We start from the raw sequence: 19227 nt of genomic DNA on the forward strand, positions 1-19227 counted from the left end.
GAAAAGGGGAACCGAGCCGCCCCGGCTGAAGCTACTCCAGCCCCAGCTGCCCCAGAGTTACTTGCTCAACCAGTAGAAAGCAGCCAAAAGACAGAAGGTAATGGAGAACTAACACTGTTATAAGACTGGTTTATTAGCAGAAGGGAAGAACAGGAACAGGGAATCCTTAGAGTCAGTGAGGTAGAGACAGTAGCTGGAAGCAGACCAGTAGTGATGAGCAACAGAAGGAAAAACAAAACAACACAGAAGGAATCTCAGAGACAGAAAAAACAAATTGAGATATTCTGAAATTACTTAACAAATTTACTGTATGGGCTGTAACAGAAGCTGATGCACAAAGTTCTAACTAGTAATTCTGCTGTTTATTGCAGTTGCACCTGTTGAGACTAAACCAGAAGAGCCTCTCGACCCTATTGGGCTCTTTCTGACACGACCCCAGGATGGAGAAGTTACTGTTGGTGAGTACAAAATGTGAGTCAGGTGCTGTTTGTAACCTGTAACTGTTGCTTGACTATCCAGCTCTCTATGTACAGGGTGACAGCAATGATATAACAGATCAATTAAACACTATTAAAATCTTATTTTAATAATTAAAAATAATAGATTAAAAATTATTTTAACCTACTTCCCTTATAAGGTGGAAACATCACATTCACTGCCACAGTGGCTGGGGAAAGCCTGCTGAAGAAACCATCAGTGAAATGGTTCAAAGGGAAGTGGATGGACCTGGGAAGCAAAGTGGGGCAACATCTCCAGCTACATGACAGTTATGATCGAAATAAAAAGGTACAATTGGCAGAGTAAGATTCTCACTCATCTACATGCTAACCTTTAATATGGGAAAAATGTAAATTAATGTATGAATGTTTTGATATTAAGGTACTCAAAGCAACAGACAATGCTGTACTTATGCATGGAAGCTCATGTTTTGACCATGCAGGCAAGAGACAAGCACTACATAGAGACATTGCATACCTTACAGGCAATGAAATGAAAATGCCTGGAGGACTAGAGCAGCAGTTTTGCACTATCTACTGCAATATTTCCTACATCTTCCCCTCAAGTAATAGATACTCATAATATTTAAGAGAAAACAAAACATGATACAGATATTTAAGTAAGATCTATCTCGGTTTTAACAGATGAAGCATTCAGCTATTAGTTTGGGCATTTTTTGTTCTCTTGCATTGTCTAGGCTACTTTAAATAGCTGAAGACGATCCATTTTTTACCACAAATGTGTTCAAAGATACACCAACAGGAATACAAGAGTCTGTACGTGACTTCTCATCCTGTGAAGTATATGAGACACTACTACCCCCTTCTGGATGGAACCGAACAGACTTGCTCACATTAGCCACTCCTTCCGCTGAATTTTTAAATGTACTGGATACATTCTGGGTAGAGGAGCTCCTATTTGTTTAATTAAAGCTCTATTCCTGGTTCCAATATATATGCAGTTAGTGATTATGATGCCTGCACACACCAGTACACAGGCATAGTTTACTGACATTGTATCTCTGGAAGACCTGTACTAACACTCTTCAGCTGTTCCTACAGAACTGGGGGGTTGTATGTAATTTTAATGACAGCCATGAGCTGCATGCCTAAGAGGTTCTTAATTCTAAAAGATGACAGTGACATACTTCATCTCTTATGTACATTCTCTCTGTCTTTCATTTTCTAACATATGGACTGTATCTTTGATGTCTATTCTAGGTGTACACCTTTGAAATGGAAATCATAGAAGCAAACATGACTTTTGCAGGAGGCTACAGATGTGAGGTGTCTACCAAGGACAAGTTTGATAGTTCTAATTTCAACCTGACAGTAAATGGTGAGATGAATTCCCTACAGATTTTTTTTGTTTCCCCCAGTATGTCCACCAATAATTCTCTCTGGTAATTAGACAATTCTAAATATTTAGGATAGAGCTAAGGAGCTGCATGTACACTTACAGCCATATAGAGCATTAGAAGTCCTTCAGGTCAGAACTGTGATACTCTTTAAGAAAGCACACAGAAAGATGCAAATCAGCCCAACATTTTTTTTGGCTTTATTCTGATTTCAGCTCCATTCTCTCATGATATTTAATTTTAGTGAAAGTGATTTCAGCTCCATTCTTACTTTGGCAAAAGCTTAGTAATAAATATGGATAGTTGAAAAGAAGAAAAAGGGGCAAAGGGAAAGATTTAGATATATGACCCTATTATGAATTCCTTTCTTCCTGGCAAATTCAAGTCATGCAGAAGCAACTTGAGATAAAATTGCTTTTAGATAACTCATTTTAGATACTATCTGGTGGCAGTCTCACAACTGTTATACTGAAAAGCTTACCAGCAATTGAAAAGGAAGTACATTTTAACATCAATTTCCCCCTAGTGGGGAAGAGTGTAGGTAAAACAGCATAATAATGGATCACCTGAAAGAGATGAACATTTGGACCATTTCCTGTTTCAGTGGTTCTGTTGATGGAACTGCAACATTAATTTGTCTCCAGCAAGCAATGAACCTAATATTCAAAAACAAGTGTTTATAAAGGTACTCAATCAGCAGTGTTAATTTTGGAAGTTTCACTCATTGGCTGTTGGACTCCTAAGACATAGGAACTGTGATTGAGAACAGTTTTCCTCCCACTAGCAGCAGTACACCTATTCATACAAAAGAAGCTTAGAACAGAGTAATAACGTTCTCTCTACGCAACACCCTCAGTTCAGATTTTGTACGTCTCTATGTATTCCCAGGAATGTACCTTTCCTTTCAGAGGATGGATTACAATTTATTAGTAGTAATCATATTCAATTGATATCCAGTGCTTGTCTCATAAAGGTTTAAATATCCTGGAAATTCAGTATTGAAACTAAAATTTGCCAGCAGGAGAACTGATGAAAAAGAGATAAGATGGTTTGTCATGATGCAGGTTATTAAAAAGCATGAGACAGTCATAAACAAAACACTGGATGTTGAATTTAATTAGTGAAGGCTACATGTTTAAAGATGATGCTTCAGTCTTTCAATACATAACTGATCACCGTTTAAAATAAAAGAACTTTAGAGAAAAAAAAAAGTTTGCAAACCAAAATCTTTAGAAACAGCGCTGTATTTTGGCATTGTTTTAATTTGCTCTCCTCTTCTTGTTCATCACTTTTGGTCACATCAGAAGCACCAATAACTGGAGACTTGGATATTCGCGCTGCCTTCCGACGCACGTATGTACAGTAGAATATTATGTAGACCAGCTTATAGTTCCTCATGGAATTCATTACTTTCCTAGACAAAACTAAGTAAAAGCAAAGCTTGTTTTTGCAAACAAGCACAGAGATAGGGATGTCTACTAAAAAGATACTTCTTTTAAGAAAATATCTCTACTATTAAAATACCATACAACTCCTGGAAATCACCTAAGAGAGTTTAGACTTTATACTAGCATAGCTTTACTTCAGTTACACAATTGATAATGTGTATAATCCTACCAAGAAGTTCAGCACTTTTTTCCCCTTCTGATTCTGTGTTGCACCTAGTCTTGATTTGGTCTGGCTTGAGGAACTGCATGTACCTTAATACAACCATTTCCTAAATAAAGAAGTGGACTTTGATGTGAGCTCTGTAAACAGCATATCACTGATAACATTAATAGAAGCTTTTTGATAGTTTTAATTTTTACATTCTATAATTACAGTAATTGAATGGATACAATGATACTGTGTAAAAATGCAGACATATGTAGGTCTTGGATGTTAAAGACTGCAAGGTATTGCACTGGTGTTGAAAATTATGTTCTTCCCACATCTGTAATACTGTCCAACTTAATATATGACTTAATGGAATAATGTTCCCTTATATTAGTAAAAATTTGCAGAAACGGTGGGGGTTTTCTTTTATTTAGACATTAACCATGTGTTTTTTCACTGCTGACTATTTCTTCCCCTTCATGTAATGCAGCTTCTGGCTTAGCTTTTATATATTTTTGCAAAGTTATTAGGCCAAGAGTATTACAACAGACTTCTTTTCCTCTAACACAGGACTCAAATAATCTGTGGCAACTCGTTCAGTGTTTTCCTCTAAGTGCCAATGTTATATGAGGGGGGTTTTTTACCACTCTATCACAAGGAACTAAAAAAGGCCTGCAGAATTTATCTACACTCAAATCCACCTATGAGCAGCTGAGCAGCCTCACTGTGAGGCCTACTAAATAGAGGACACTCGTTGCATAGCTGTACTGGGTTACTTCACTGCAGCGACATTCAGCTTCAAGAGTTTCTTCTCTTGCTAGCACAATTAAAATAATTAGGAATCACTTTAGAGTGAGTGCATTGCAAGCAGCTTCAGGCTATTCAGATTTCCAGTTTCTTCTATAAGAATGGAGCCAAATTTTGAACTGAACTGTTTAAATCTGAAGCTTTGTCTTTGATACCCTCACTCAGGAGCCTGGCAGGAGGGGGCAGACGGATGACTTCAGCCTTTCTCAGGTAGCCACTGTCTGTGTCAGCAGACAAATTCAAGTCTAACAACAAACTGTCTCTCTCTGCTTAGGAAGATAAAAATATTTAAAATAATAATAAAAAATACATATATATTTTTAAAGAAAGAAAAATAAAAGAAAAAACAAACAAACAAAACCAAAACAAAGAACAAAAACACAGAACTAGCCACAGCTTAAATTCCAAACAAATAATTGTTTATAATATGTAGCATTTATAGGAGTTGAATACATACAATTAAGTTGTAATATAAGATGAATATAAATAATGAAAAAAGTAGTTTGATAGTTCAGCGAGAGGCAGATTAATCTACAGAAAAGGCATGTGTTTGGCAAGTGGCATCTTCTCACCATTGTTAGAAGAAAAAAAGTCACTTCAAATTATATGCATGTCTGCCCCCTCTGTTTTACATGTTTTCCTCTCTACTGAGCACAGCTGGACTAAAATTGCCACTGCTCACAGAAATGTACTAGCACTCGTGTATATGAAAATCTACTGTTTCCTGGCACACTCTTTATCCTAGTGTCATTGAATTTCCTTCCCTATCCCTTTTGATTCTAATGTCTTCTACCATAACAAAAATAGGAACTCTGAGATCAGACTTAACTCTGTGCATGTTAAAGCAATCATTAGGGTCTTATTCTTCAGAAAAGTTAAATATTGGTTGCTGGGTTTTCCTGAAAATTTTATTTAAGTACCACTTGGGAAGCAACAAGGTGATGAGTTATTCTGCCAGCTGTAGATTCTGATTTTTGAATATTTGAGCACAAGAAGCACAGCTATCACTGTGCTAAACACTTTGATTCAGAGCACCAAAAATAACACTCTGCATTCCATCTGAGTTCACCATAGGTAACACATAAAAAAACCCCATGCTTCTTGTTCTCACAAATCAATTCATCACAACATTGCTTACCATGCAGCTTGTAGAACAACTGCACAACAAACCCCATCTCAGAATCAAATTCAGAACACACAATTCCTTCTCTAACTTTCCCAAGTCCCAGTGATGTGACACTTTTTCCAGTATAATGAATTCTGGAATAAAAATAGCCTTAAGAAACAATTACAGCTGGGATAACACCAGGAGGGGAAAAAAAATGATATTTTAGATTGTAAAAAGTCCCACAAAAAGGTTGGTTAAATGCTGCCCTATACTATAAACAACATCCACATTCCTGAAACTACAGCTTTCCAAAAGCAGCAATGATACTAAAGGAAAGTTTCTGCAACATCTTGATGATAACGAATGCATTCCAGATCAATATGATCACCACATTACCTGTACATTACCACACCATGTACAACTTTAACCATAACCAGTACAGAAAAAATACAACTTCATTAAATATATTTCTTAAACCTATACGAAGACCAATATGAACAAAGAGCCTAATTAAGTCATGTTCCATGCCAGCATACATTCTAAGTAATTCTACACCCATCTACTACTCCTCTAAAAAATATATCACCTACATTATGCTATAGTCTCACAGCTATTCCCATTGCCTGCTGAAACTAATTATGGTTTTCTGTTACTACCCAGTACCGAGGGACATGAAGAAGGTGGAGAGTTTAATTTTAGTGCCCTGCTGAAAAAGAGGTGAGTAAAAATCCATCTACTTAGAGAAATAAAGTAACCAGCTTATGCTGAACAACTTTGATAACACTAAAACTAGAATAAGCAAAAGTTTCATAAATTCAGAATCCTTCCAATATTCCTAAAGCAGCTCTAACTAAAAAAAGGATGACAGGTAATGATGGCAAATTCCTCAAATAATTAGCAATTGCTGTGTTTTTGCTAGGTCTATGCTGGAGAAATGTCTTTCCCAAGAGAAAAAATTCTCAGACTAAGAAACCCAAACCACAACGACTATTTACAATACCTGTCCATGATGCTGCCTTATTAAAAAAATTCTGACCTAAGTTTTTACAATACCTCACATCACAGAACTGGACAGACAAGACTTTTTAGATACTTAAATGTTACTATTATATAGGTGTTTGTAATTTATAAAAATATATTCTATGTTGTATAAATATATAAATATGTACTCTTCTGATTCTAATTATTACTTCTTGCTTTTACTTTCACTTTTTTGGGTGGAATTTCCTCTCCTATTTTCATCCTGCCTTGCCATATCTGTTTTCATAACCTGTCTACTTGTTTTTCCCTTCTTACCACCATCTAAACCTGGGTGGTTTGGATTCCACTGTTGCCAACAGAGAGTAAGATTTCAATTTCATTTTATTATAAATGCATGGATCAGACTGAATATAAGAACCATTTATTTTGAAATTATGCATGCATCATTATCTTTCTCATGTGTAAAGCATGACAAAAAATTAGGTGGGATGAAAAAAATTAACAGCTGACAATTTCTGAGACAGAAATCCTTTTAAACAGTTAGTAGAAGTTAAGGATGGACCATTCAATAAAAATGAATGTATTTCTCTGAATATCTTCTTGGTTTCACCATTACTTTCTTTTATAAGCAGTTTGTAATTTTCCAGATTTCTCTCTGACCTATTGTCATAGCAATTGAAATCAGATAAATTATTTGCATAATGTGCCTGCTGGTGCCTATCAAGTCATAGAATCATGGAATGGTTTGGGTTGGAAGGGACCTTAAATCATCTAGTTCCAACCCCCCCTTCATGGGCAGGGACACCTCCTACTAGAACAGTTTGCTCAAAGCCCCATCCAACCAGGCCTTGAACACTGCCAGGGAGGGCAGACACAGTGTGACAAAATACACACTGAAGTTTTGCTTGATCCTTAAATATAAGTGAGTGTATTACTGAGGTACAGGCTGCTTTGTTAGAAATTATTTATTTTTATTCCATATAAAGTTTCCATCACTCCAAGCTACCATCCCATCACTCCAAGCACAATTCCTCTTGTGTACAGCCCCTAGCCACTCCCTCTGTCTTTCCAGCTCCTGAAGTTCCTATAAACACTTGTCACTAGACTCATATTTTGCAAATCTAAACTTACTCAGCTGAAGTTTTCACAGTTAACTACTTGGGTCAATTCAAATTTTTTGTAATTTGCAAGTACGGAAAGTATGCTTTCTGAAAAAAAAATATGGCAGTTATCAAACTGTAGAAGTTTGAGAGCTCAAATAGAGTAGTTGTACACATGTTCCTATTTCTATAGAAAGGTAAGGCTCCTAGTTGCTTTTCACGGCCACATTTGTGGATGCTTCAGGCTTTGCACATCACAAGACCACTCCTATGTTAGTAAGATCAGCTAGACATCCAAACTCGTAATGGGATGAAAATATTAAAATAGCATAGAATATTAAAAGGGACCTCATGCTGAGGAACTCTCCAGAGCTATGCAGATTCAATAGAGTTGAAGATTATTCTTTTACCATTTCTGCTTTGTGCCACCTAATGTACAAACACTCCTCAGTCCAGAGGTAACAAACATTCCTTGTATAATAAAGAGAGCTTCATTTAATACTGTATCTCCTATTGCTGTAATTTAATTAAGTGGTGTTGACATACAGATGTCATGGGCCAAGGAGAGGTCATTGGGAAGAGGAAGGGAACAGCTGTCACAGAACTATTACATGGGATAGTGAGCAGAGACCTTGAAGGAGGTGACAGCTGACAGGGTCCAATCAGTTGACAGTAACGGGATAGGAAGGAACCATCTCTGGGATGTACAAAACTATTTTTAACCCCTCTACATATGTTTAAAAAATATCAGCTGCATATTCCATTTACAGCAGGTTCACTAAGCTGCATCTTAATGCCCCCAAATGCATAGTTAACCTATGAGGTGATCACTCTGAATAAAGATCCCCAACATCAGGGAGTATAATGTAAGGGTGGGAGAAACCTCAGGAGTCCAAGTGCTGTAGTACTTTTCATACACTGCTTAGTTCCTGTGGGTAGTGGAAGAGTACAGCCCAGCTGTGGAAACTGTGTCTTTATGGGATCAAAGAGAAAGTTTTAACAAAAGTGCAAAATGCTAACAAAGAGTACTGGGATCAGGAAACCTTTGTTCAGAGGAAAAGAAAGATTTCTTTCTTTTTCAAAACTCCATTAAACACTGTACAAATTACAACCTTTAGCTTTTAGTACCATTTTACATCAACTCAAAAGCCTTTCCCTGTAATTAGTAAAAATTAGTATTCCCAAGGAAGAGCCTATACTCTTGTTTATGATCAAATTTCCTGTATTTCAGTCTGCATGCACCAAAAGAGTATTGCCAGATATAATGATGAGATGACACTGAATAATGGAAAAGCTAAAGCAGAAATTTAGGAAGTCTTCTCAATAGGGAGATATCCTAGACTGTGGAATTGCTTCCAAATTGGAAGATTATTTTCATGATGTATTTAAAAATAATTCACACAAAATATTTTTGAAAACTCCATGAGTTATCCTACCTGCAAATTTTCAGGTAAAGGGGTGAATACAGATGAACATGTAAGTAGGCAGATAGAAAGAGAGACCAAACAATATTTATATAATGCCTGAGGGAAAATAATAACTTTTGAATCTGTTAAGTCTTTCTTGTTTCCTATTATTTTATATTTCTTTTTGAGATACATTTTGCTTCACAGAACATTAATTGTACTAGTATAAAGAACTCAGCACATATTAGAAATATATTTATATTTTTCTAGTTTTATGTACTTATATATTTATTCCAATTTATATGTATTGAGAAATATTTTTTAAGTTGTTCATGGATATGATCAGGACAACTAGCCCAAGAACCTCTTATGTTAAAAAAACAAAATCTTGGTCTATTTGGCAAATCAGTTAAATTATCCTGCCTTATGCTAGCCAAAACTACAAAACATTTGAAGCTGCCCTAAACTAAAAAATAGATATATAGAGAAGAGGAAGTTTTATCAAATTTGTGGGTGATACTGATGCACTGATATAACAAAGCAAATACTCACTCAGTAAGCTGCACTTACCATAAAGAGTCCAAACTTCAGAAGCACCTATCAATTCATGAGTGCTAGTGAGGACTTAGTGAGTGCTAAAACACTCCAAAGAGATAAAATATTGCCTGCTGTATTTCATCTCAAACACACTGAACTGAAATCCTCCTCTCCTGCTTTCCTTCTCTTCAAGAGCTACAAGGGTGCTGGAAATTCCAGGCCTGAACTGCAGGGCTGTAATAAACATAGTGCTCTTTGGAGGGCAATAAAAGGAGTACCATAAATGTTTGGTTAGACACGGTGCCTAGACTGACTACAGGCACGCTTTTTAACAAGTTGTATTTTCACAGGCTAATCAATCTGCTCTTTTCCTGGGAAAGGAGATTTAAAAAAGCAGCCAAATAATCCTTCATTTTTCTCTGCATTAGCTGCTGCAAAATTTGTCTGCTTGTTTTTTACCAGTGAACATGGCTTCATTACAAGGCTGTGTTCTGCTGCACTGGAATCTGCTTGGTCCTGATGACAGCAGAAACAATAGCCATAGCAGGCTCCTTTTCCTAAAGACATTTCTATTAAGATGTTACTTTTTGCATCCTTTTTCTGTTTACCGAAATGCAAACTCTGAAAGGGAACAACTCCTTGATGAGAGGGCAAAGCAGAGCTATTTGTTTTGCTATAAGGTGATCAGCCATAATGATGAATAAGCAGAAGTGCTCACACTCATAAGACCAATTGCACGTGGGAGTGAGTTGGGTTGCAATAGGGAACAGCTTATTTCATAGGCCTATTTCAGAGCTTTTGCATGAGCTCCTTCATCTCCCTGCTACTTAAGCACAGGCATGTTCTGTTAAAGGTGAAGATGACATTCACGGTCCTTTTGCATTAACATGATGCCCTCTTTCTTGCCCACTGGGATGCTGCATATTTTTCCAAATGGTTCTCTGCGTCATTCTGGAGTGCAGCAGCTTTTTGCGCTCATCAAAAGGGTAAGGTTATGCCAATTTCTTTTTCTATTTTGACCTTTTAAATAATACTAATAACAACAACAAGGGCAAGAAAAGGACTTGTTTATTTTTAACATAAACCCAACAGAAAATATAATGCCTTCCACAAACCCACACTACCAAATTTTCACTTGGTTTTGCTAAACCAAACATGAATTCTTCCAGTCTTCCAATCACTAGTTCTTTGGTTAAACTAAAAAATAAGTAGTCCATTGTAAATATTTTCTTGTTTGCCACTACTCACCAGTCTACATGGCTTTATGTTTTAAAGATTACTATAGCAAACAATTGTCTTTACAATGGACAAAAAAATATTTTAACAATCTGTGATTCATTTTAGGGAAAATAAAGTGTTCTGAATAGAAAAGGACTTGTTTATTTTTAACATAAACCAACTGCCTTGTTTCTAAGGCATTCTCAGGATATCAGTTCAGTTCCTTGCTCTGTCATACATTTTGTGTCACACCTTTTCCCTCAGGAAGATGTCTCCTTTTGTTTCCATTACCCGTCATTAACGGGAAGTTAATATTTATTGGCCTTGGCTATTAGAAAGTAAACCCTTCAGGACAGCAATTGGTTTTTAATCACTCTAAATATAAACATAAGTAAAACTAGTCACTAGTTTTATTTATTTAATTAATTATTTTAGGTAATAATATGTTAAAAGGCTGGATTGCTAAATTTTTATTAAGAAATGGCTTCATCAAGCTAATGTGTAGTTTGCCAATCCTGTTGCAATCCTATGTTTTTAAATCCTCTCAGTAATGGCATTCGGATACTTAATCCCTTTCTGCAGAGGTGAAGCAAAATCTGAATCACAATCTGATGTTGATGTCTGGGAAATCCTGAGGAAAGCTCCTCCTTCTGAATATGAGAAAATAGCTTTTCAGTATGGAATCACAGATTTGCGTGGGATGCTGAAACGCCTCAAACGCATCAAGTCCCTAAGCATAAAACAACAGCCCCCACTTCCCTTGCCCCTAAAACTGGTCAATATGATCAATTTGGTACTTTCAAAGAATTCACTTTCCAATGGGATAACACTTTTGGAATTCCCAAGCCTTTTCTAGTTTTGTGAAGTATTAATGTCCTAATTTTAACCACTTTGTTTTAAAAGTCTGAAAGAGAGAAGGCAAACTGCCTTTCACTAGTACTGAGATGATGGGTATAACTTTCCTACACAGGCAGACATAGCTATACCTTGATTTCGGATGTGTCGCCATACATGTTCACATCTGATTTAGGAAATTCTACTTTGCTTACCTTAGTTTCTATCCCATGCTTTTCATTCTATGTTAAGGAAAAACAGAAAACAGTACAAGATGAAGAACAGAGAACTGGTAAAATGCAAACAGGGATGCAGAAAGTAAGGAAGGATGAAGAAGATGGGAAACAAGAGGGAAGGGAACAAAGATTTACTTTCCTGACAGAGAATCTTATTTAAAAAAACAAAAAGAAAAAAACCACAACATTAAAAATTAAGATTTTTTTAAAAAATCATTCTTAATCTTAGCATTCCTCAAGAAACTGGATCCAGCTTACCAAGTGGACAAAGGGCAAAAGATTAAATTAATGGTTGAAGTTGCCAATCCAGATGCTGATGTGAAATGGCTGAAGAATGGACAAGAGATCCAAGTGAGCGGCAGGTAAGTTAGAAATATGGAAAAGCCAACAAGGAATGAGATATAGTTTGGACAAAGTGGGAAAACTAGCTATTCCTAGGGGGAAGAAGAAAAAAAAAACAAAAAAACAACAAACCAACCAAAAGGAGAAATAGGAGCTGATGAATAATCTACAAGTTCAGGGTCATTTTGCTGTTCTCATGACTTCTTCTTTTTCTTCCCTCTGCTCTATATATCTACACGTGGAACTGGATGCTTACATCTATCTACTAAGCAAGTAAGTCCTCAGATTATATTCTGATCTTTATGTGTATATCCAGATTTCAAAATTACTCTCTCTTGATATGGGATATACTTCAGTGTACCTTGTTTGTAACACCAGTTTCCAGCGATTTCTGTGCTGAAACCATGGCAAAGTTTTTTTAAGAGTAGTCAGGTTTGTTGTATGTCTAGATGTTAGAAAAGCAGCCAACATAACTCACAGAAATTTGTATACCTCACACCTCTGTGAAGAGTTCTCAATTTCCTATACTAGTCTTTCAAACACTACTGTTATCCACTGCACCCAGACAGAGATACAGGGCTTGAGCCATTACAAAACTTACCACTCATGTCAGAAAAAAGGTAGGAACCTTTTTGTCTGACAGGCAGGGCAAGACAGTGACTGGGTCCAAAAGAATCACTCTCTGATAATTACACTAAGATTCTCTTTTCAGATATATTTTTGAGGCTGTTGGGAATAAGCGAATACTGACCATAAACCACTGTTCTCTGGCTGACGATGCAGCATATGAATGTGTGGTAGGGGATGAGAAGAGCTTCACAGAATTATTTGTAAAAGGTGAGCGATGGTAGCAAACAGAAAGAGATCTCCTTTAACGTTTAGCATTGAATTACTGTCACCTGCTGTACCATCAGATTAGTTCACCTTGTAGGAAAGAAAACATATGAGCAAATTCTGGTCTTTATTGAAGTAGATACTTTTCTTACAGAGTTAAATGAAGGAAAATTTTCCCTGTAGCTGCAGCTAAGAAAGCACAAGGAAACATCACAGTAATAACGACAATTAATTCTCATTTGGAATGTGATTTACATCTTCCCAACAAAAGGGCTAGATGCTTATTTCAAAAATTGTATTCTGCTCAAGATAAACGTGTGCCTCAAGTCTAAACCAGATCAATCAGTTACTAAAAACTAATGCCTCCAGTTGAGAACGTCAATATAGACATGAAAAGTGATCAATCCTCTGTTTGTATTCTGTCTCATAAAGCAAAAAACAAAAGGTAATTTTACCATATTAATAATGTGATCCAGCATAGCAAATGTTAAGTTCCAACCAAGACAGCATCACCATGTGTTTGGCCAGGGATTTTTCCTGTGGAGTGCAGAGTGGTGAAATCCACCTCTGATCTTCAGTCTTCAGAATAATGTTTTAATAAAAGTCTCTTCATTTTCAGAACCTCCAATCCTTATCACTCACCCACTGGAGGACCAGATGGTGATGGTTGGAGAAAGAGTGGAGTTTGAGTGTGAAGTGTCTGAGGAAGGAGCTACTGTGAAATGGTAAGGGAACAGAAAAGGGGAAAAAATGCAAACAACATGAAACCATACATATACCTCCATGGGACATTCTAAGGCCAGTGTTTGTGGACAAGAGTTGTGGAATAAGAAGGAAGAAGGCATCCTACCTAATTGTTTTCAAGAAAAGTTTGATTCTCCTCCTATATGTCAAACACTGAAGAGTCAATAAGAGGCCAGAACATGGCAGAAAATGACTGAAGTATAGATATTCTATAGTCTATATTCTGTAGCATCTATAGGATGCTACTGATTGTACTGAGCTGTTTAATGCTTTCTAAACACTTGACAGTAATGTCTAAGTAGTGCCCAGATTAATCAGATTTGTATTGTGATGAGATTGCTGACTTTATGGAATCTTCTGGTCTTCTCAACTGCAGTGAGATGTAGGGGGGGGTTAAGTATTTTTTTCTTAGGTAAAAGGTTAGTGTTTCTTGAGACAGAGAGGGAAGGTCCTTGACTAATTTTAACGTATCTGTTGTGGTGATCCTGCAAAGCCAGTCATTATGCATACACAGTGAGCGGGATTAAGATGATAAACATTTAGACCATAGAGTCCATTTTGTTGGGCATTCCAGCTGAGAGGAAGCTGGAAGGTTCACGCTGCATGGGCAGGCACAGCAGGCAGTGCTCACATACCAGGTCTTACGCACACTGTTCTCACTTCATTTCTCTGCCAGATGAAATTCTCTTGTGCTTGTTAACAGCTTCAGGCACGTGGTTATTAACTGTTCCCACAATGCACATTGCATTCCTGGAAAGTGCCAACCACTCATCTGCTCTCCCAAAGGAAGGAACTGAGAATTTAAATAGAGTCCAAGAGCTAGTACAGCATGTGCATTACACTACCAAAGCCTCATGCGCAGACACACACATGCTGTTCTTCAGGAACTACTTACAGATGCCTGGTCACAAGAGATGGGGACAACCAGATCTGTCCCTCTCAGAGCACAGTGCATCTGCCACACTTTGATCCTATGCCTTTGAACAACTCCCATACATCTTGCAGAGCTGGTATCTGTGGGATGGGCATTTGGTGTGACAAGGGCAAACCTGCAGCTGTCTCAGCCTGAAATGCAGCAAGCGGTCAGAGCAACTCTCCAAATCATAGCAACAGAAAACTGAGCAGTTAGATATTAACACTGTATTTTACTGGTTTTGTTATGTGATACTCAGTCAATGCTCTTTGGCAAAAACAGAACATTTTGGACAGCTGAGAGAAGCATTCAGGGAAAACATGAAACACACTATGGGGAAAGGGTTCCAGTTTTATGGCTCAATAGGGAAATACTCGACAGATTAAGCCAAGAGGCAATAACTCAGGACACCTGTTACAGCTCTTGCACCCTTTAAACTTGGGATATGAAATCACAAGCACATGAACAAAAGTGATCATGTGACTTGCACAAGACAGAAGTAAGGCTTACAGCCTCTTAGGCATGGCCATCAGGCTAGGGCTTGGAGAATTAATTAGGAAAAAATGTTCCCTTGATCACCCAGAAAGGTCTCACCTTATCAGTATGTAGTTGTATGGAGTACTTACTACTAAACTTCAGATGGCCTTAGAATGATATAATTATTGAAGGAAAAGATGCAATAAAATACATAGGTTTGATCTGATTTTTCCTAGTTCTATGGAGTACTTACTTCTAAACTTCAGATGGTCTTAGAAATGATACAATTATTGAAGGAAAAGATGTAATAAAATACATAGGTTTGATCTGATTTTTCCATCTCTGAATGCTGGACATATCATCTTATCAGCTCCAAATGAAAACAAACTATAGTAATGTAATTAATAATAATGCTTTTCCCTGTTGTCACATAGTACCTATACCAGTGACATCTCAGAAGACATTAAGGATTTTATCCTTAGAATCTAAACAGGAAATAGGAAAGCATTTCCTGACAAAGAAATCAGGCATTGAGTGGCAAAGTTGAGTATAGATGTGATCTTACAGATGTTCAGGACTTGGACAGACTAAGCTATGGCTGACCTACCTGTTATTGCACTAGCTCTCTGACAAATATGAGGCTAGATCAAATTACCTACAGTGGTCTTTAAACCAACACTTCTATGCTTCTATAAAATCCTCCACTTACACTTTAATGCCAACTGATTCTTCTACTTAATTGCTCTAGTTACCAAAGGAAGGCCCTAAATATTACCTTACATGAAGTTTTTCTCTTTTCACTGCAACAGTGTATTATTTTAAGCAAATGACACCTGGAGTTCGTTTTTTTGAGGTTTACAGTTTTGTCACTCCACTATGTCAATGCACCCCTCTGCAAACACACTACTCATACACAGGATCAGCAATGTGCTAGTCAGTAAAACAAACAGAAGTTAAATACACCATTCTAGGGATTTAAGACAATAATAATTGCAAGTAGCTTGTTTTCATTATTTAGAAAAGATTTCAAGAGATCTCTTTCTTACCAATGGCCAAATAGAACATTCACGTATCTTTCATGAGCCACGTGTCAAAATACACCACCAAAAAATAAATTTAACAGTTCAGCCTTGGAACACTTGCTTGGTCTCACCACAGGAGCATGTTGAGCTTTTGGATTACAATCCGTTCTCAGCAGCTCAGCATTGCATCATAGCACTTGTTCCAGAACCAATCGGCATGAATGAGAGTATCAGCTTTAGGAGAGCATTTTGCTTGTGACAGGCCTCAGACTCCTGCCACTCAGAAAGCAAAGGAAACATTATCCTGACATAACACTGAGTGGTGTGTTTCATATAGTTGTTACAGGCATCCTCTGTTTCCTCCCTTACTAGTGTTGTATTCCTGCGATGTGTAAGGGAGGCCAGAAATTTTCTAGACCAACTATAGGTTCCTGCAAGCCATGCTGTAAAGAACAGTTAGGAGCTAATAACCTGTAGGTATTTTGAAATGCAGTTGCAGCAGGTACATCTAAGTCACAAGTTGTAGAGTTCCTGTCTCTGCTTTAAGTTTTGGGTTTTGATTTACCTCAGCAGACTCTAGCAGAAGCACAGGGTGTTCTTGCACACGCCTAGATAGCAATTAAAGAGACAGTCCCTAAGTAGCATTTCAATTTTCTGTCTTGTAAGCTCATCTCTTAAGGTGAACAGTCGCTGGTAACAAATAAGGGAAAAAACACATTCAAAAATTCTTACTCTATTAAAAGCATAACATCTTTTTTGTTTCTTTTTCCACATGAGTAAATGTCAAAGACAAAAACTTTTTTGTTTACAAGCTGCAGCAGTATTCAAGTAACATAACAGAAATATATTCAAATAGTAATGAAAAACATAAAATGGTACAGAAGGAAGAAGAAATCACAAGTTACTTTCTTTTAGCCTGTTTATATTACTTAGGATTAGGAAGAGGAACTCTTTTTAAAGTCTTATGTATTTTTGTGTGACCTTCACTAAACAGCATGAATACTCTCTGCTTGTTCCCCTAATGATGACTGGAAATTACAATAATTAAATTTCCTCCCAGGCTGGATGGTGAAGCTTAATCTTAATTTAGTCATGTCTTCAATTCACTGTGGCATCCTTGAACGGAAAAGGCTACAAAATCCAAATTACATCTTGATTTTTTACCGATGCCCACAAACCATGAATTTATAATAATTGTAAATCACATCAGGAAAAATCAGACTTTTAAGTAATTTCCCAGCAAGTCCCATTTACCTTATGGTAGTTTTTAAGATAGTAAATTCCCTGGCGATTAAAGTGTATTTTCATATATGTATCTCCTACAGCATTTAACATACTTTCATGCTTATTTATGGAATACAAATAGTATGCAATAGACAAGTCATTCCTTGTGAGTGAACTCTCTTGAAGGATAAGTCAAATACCTAGTAACAATTAATGGTTAAGTGAAAAGCATTCTAGTTCCATGAACATTTGTGCAATGGTCTCTCTTTCACTAACTTGAAATGCTACAAAAATTGGATTTATCTTGTGTCTTCCAATCTCTGGTAACATTGAGCTGACTCCTCCTTTCCTCTCAACTGTAGAAAAATGATTCAAGACTATTTGGCATTGCAGGGAAAAGGATGGGGTTGAGCTGACACGGGAAGAAACATTCAAATACCGATTCAAGAAAGATGGAAAAAAGCAGTATCTAATTATTAATGAGTCAACCAAGGAGGACAGTGGACACTACACTGTGAAGACCAATGGTGGAGTATCAGTCGCTGAACTAATTGTACAAGGTAGGCACAGGTAATATTACAGAACTAGAGAAGCTGAAAAATTAAAACAGGCTGAAGGCAGCCCTCTCCAGAGTACTGCATAGTCCTCATGCCAGGGAAAAAGAAGGCTTAATAAGAGGCATAATGTCTGATAATAAAGGCCTCAAAGAGAACTCAGACCTGTGTGCGGATGTAACAGATACTCTGATGATAACAGGTGCTTATCTCCCACTCCTGTTAAAGCCCTGCATGCTGCGGCTTTCCCTTCATATTTCGCTCTTCCAGACAGCTTGCTCAGCCCTAGCCTTTTCTACTACTATTCTGCTGCTCTGATTTGTTGATGCGTGTATCGATTATTCTCACAATATCAGAGAAAAAGCTGGAAGTTTACCAGAGCATTGCAGACCTGACAGTGAAGGCACGCGACCAGGCAGTCTTCAAGTGTGAAGTTTCTGATGAAAATGTGAAAGGAATCTGGTTGAAAAATGGAAAGGAGGTGGTCCCAAACGAAAGGATAAAGATCTCCCACATTGGCAGGTTAGTCTTGTTTCAGAAAGCAGGTACAAGCTTGGGGATTACACTTCATGAGAAATTTTATCTCAGGGGATGGGAATATAAAAGAAGAATTTGTCCTAGCTGCAGATAAAAGGAAAAAAGTTGAAAACCTTCCCATATGTGTTCAGTGTATAGTCACAGACTTGCTTTGGTATGCATGCAGTCTTTCTGTGTTGGTATGTTTTGCATGTACAGCATCAGTGGTATATAAGCAGAATACATTCTCCGTTGCCAGTAGGATTTCATGTTTTCTTGGTGTTAAAACAGTCTAGAAAACACATCGCTGATAATTTTATAATTAGCAGTAGTGTTTAGACAGATTAGGATAGCACATATGTATAAACCCCTTCAGAAAAACTAGTGTTTGTATTAACACAGTTTTGCAATTCTGTGCTCAAGTTTCTTAGCAGTTTAACCACTGGAAATGGAGACAAAGAAGATTCAGAAGATACATAAGCATTACATTATGAAAAATTCCTCCTTGGTACTTCCTCTCTGTATTCAGTTTTGCATTTAGAATAATACAGGGATGTAGCATCATTTTTTATCTTGTTTTTTCCAGAATTTATTATAGACATAACCTGACCAAATGAAACCTGTCAGCAGTGTTACAACTGCCCTTGTAACAGTGCAGGACAGGACTAAAGCCGAGAAACTGCTTCCTTTTCAGACTAGACTATGCATCTAACTTGACCAGAAAAATCTACTCATAGACAACATGCTAGCATGGATTTTCTTGAATACTGAAAGTTGAGCAGTCTACAGCCCTGGTGGTTGTTGACTTGGTATTAGGGCAAGGGATGAAGAAGTAGTGTTGTTTGTTAATATCCTATAGCCTGCACCTTGTCCCTTGAGACAGCCCTGTTTCTCCTGAAGAGGTAAGAGAGTGCAATGTATTT

General features: G+C 37.2%; 1 protein-coding gene across 1 annotated transcript in view; it reads left to right on the plus strand.

Moving 5' to 3' along the window:
• MYBPC3 (myosin binding protein C, cardiac) overlaps positions 1-19227 on the plus strand; it is a 58002-nt gene that overhangs the window by 12593 nt on the left and 26182 nt on the right. Inside the window, exons 3-17 of the mRNA XM_009999527.1 lie at positions 7-97; positions 372-458; positions 638-786; positions 1719-1836; positions 3160-3208; positions 4424-4468; positions 6027-6083; positions 6707-6709; positions 10353-10376; positions 11191-11342; positions 11884-12040; positions 12733-12857; positions 13474-13579; positions 17628-17794; positions 18145-18310. Of these exons, the coding sequence (XP_009997829.1) occupies positions 7-97; positions 372-458; positions 638-786; positions 1719-1836; positions 3160-3208; positions 4424-4468; positions 6027-6083; positions 6707-6709; positions 10353-10376; positions 11191-11342; positions 11884-12040; positions 12733-12857; positions 13474-13579; positions 17628-17794; positions 18145-18310 (1496 nt within the window). The remainder of the gene's footprint in view (positions 1-6; positions 98-371; positions 459-637; positions 787-1718; positions 1837-3159; positions 3209-4423; positions 4469-6026; positions 6084-6706; positions 6710-10352; positions 10377-11190; positions 11343-11883; positions 12041-12732; positions 12858-13473; positions 13580-17627; positions 17795-18144; positions 18311-19227) is intronic.

The sequence above is a fragment of the Chaetura pelagica genome, unplaced genomic scaffold (genome assembly GCF_000747805.2).
Source record: "Chaetura pelagica isolate M959 unplaced genomic scaffold, ChaPel_1.0 scaffold55, whole genome shotgun sequence".
NCBI lineage: Eukaryota > Metazoa > Chordata > Aves > Apodiformes > Apodidae > Chaetura > Chaetura pelagica.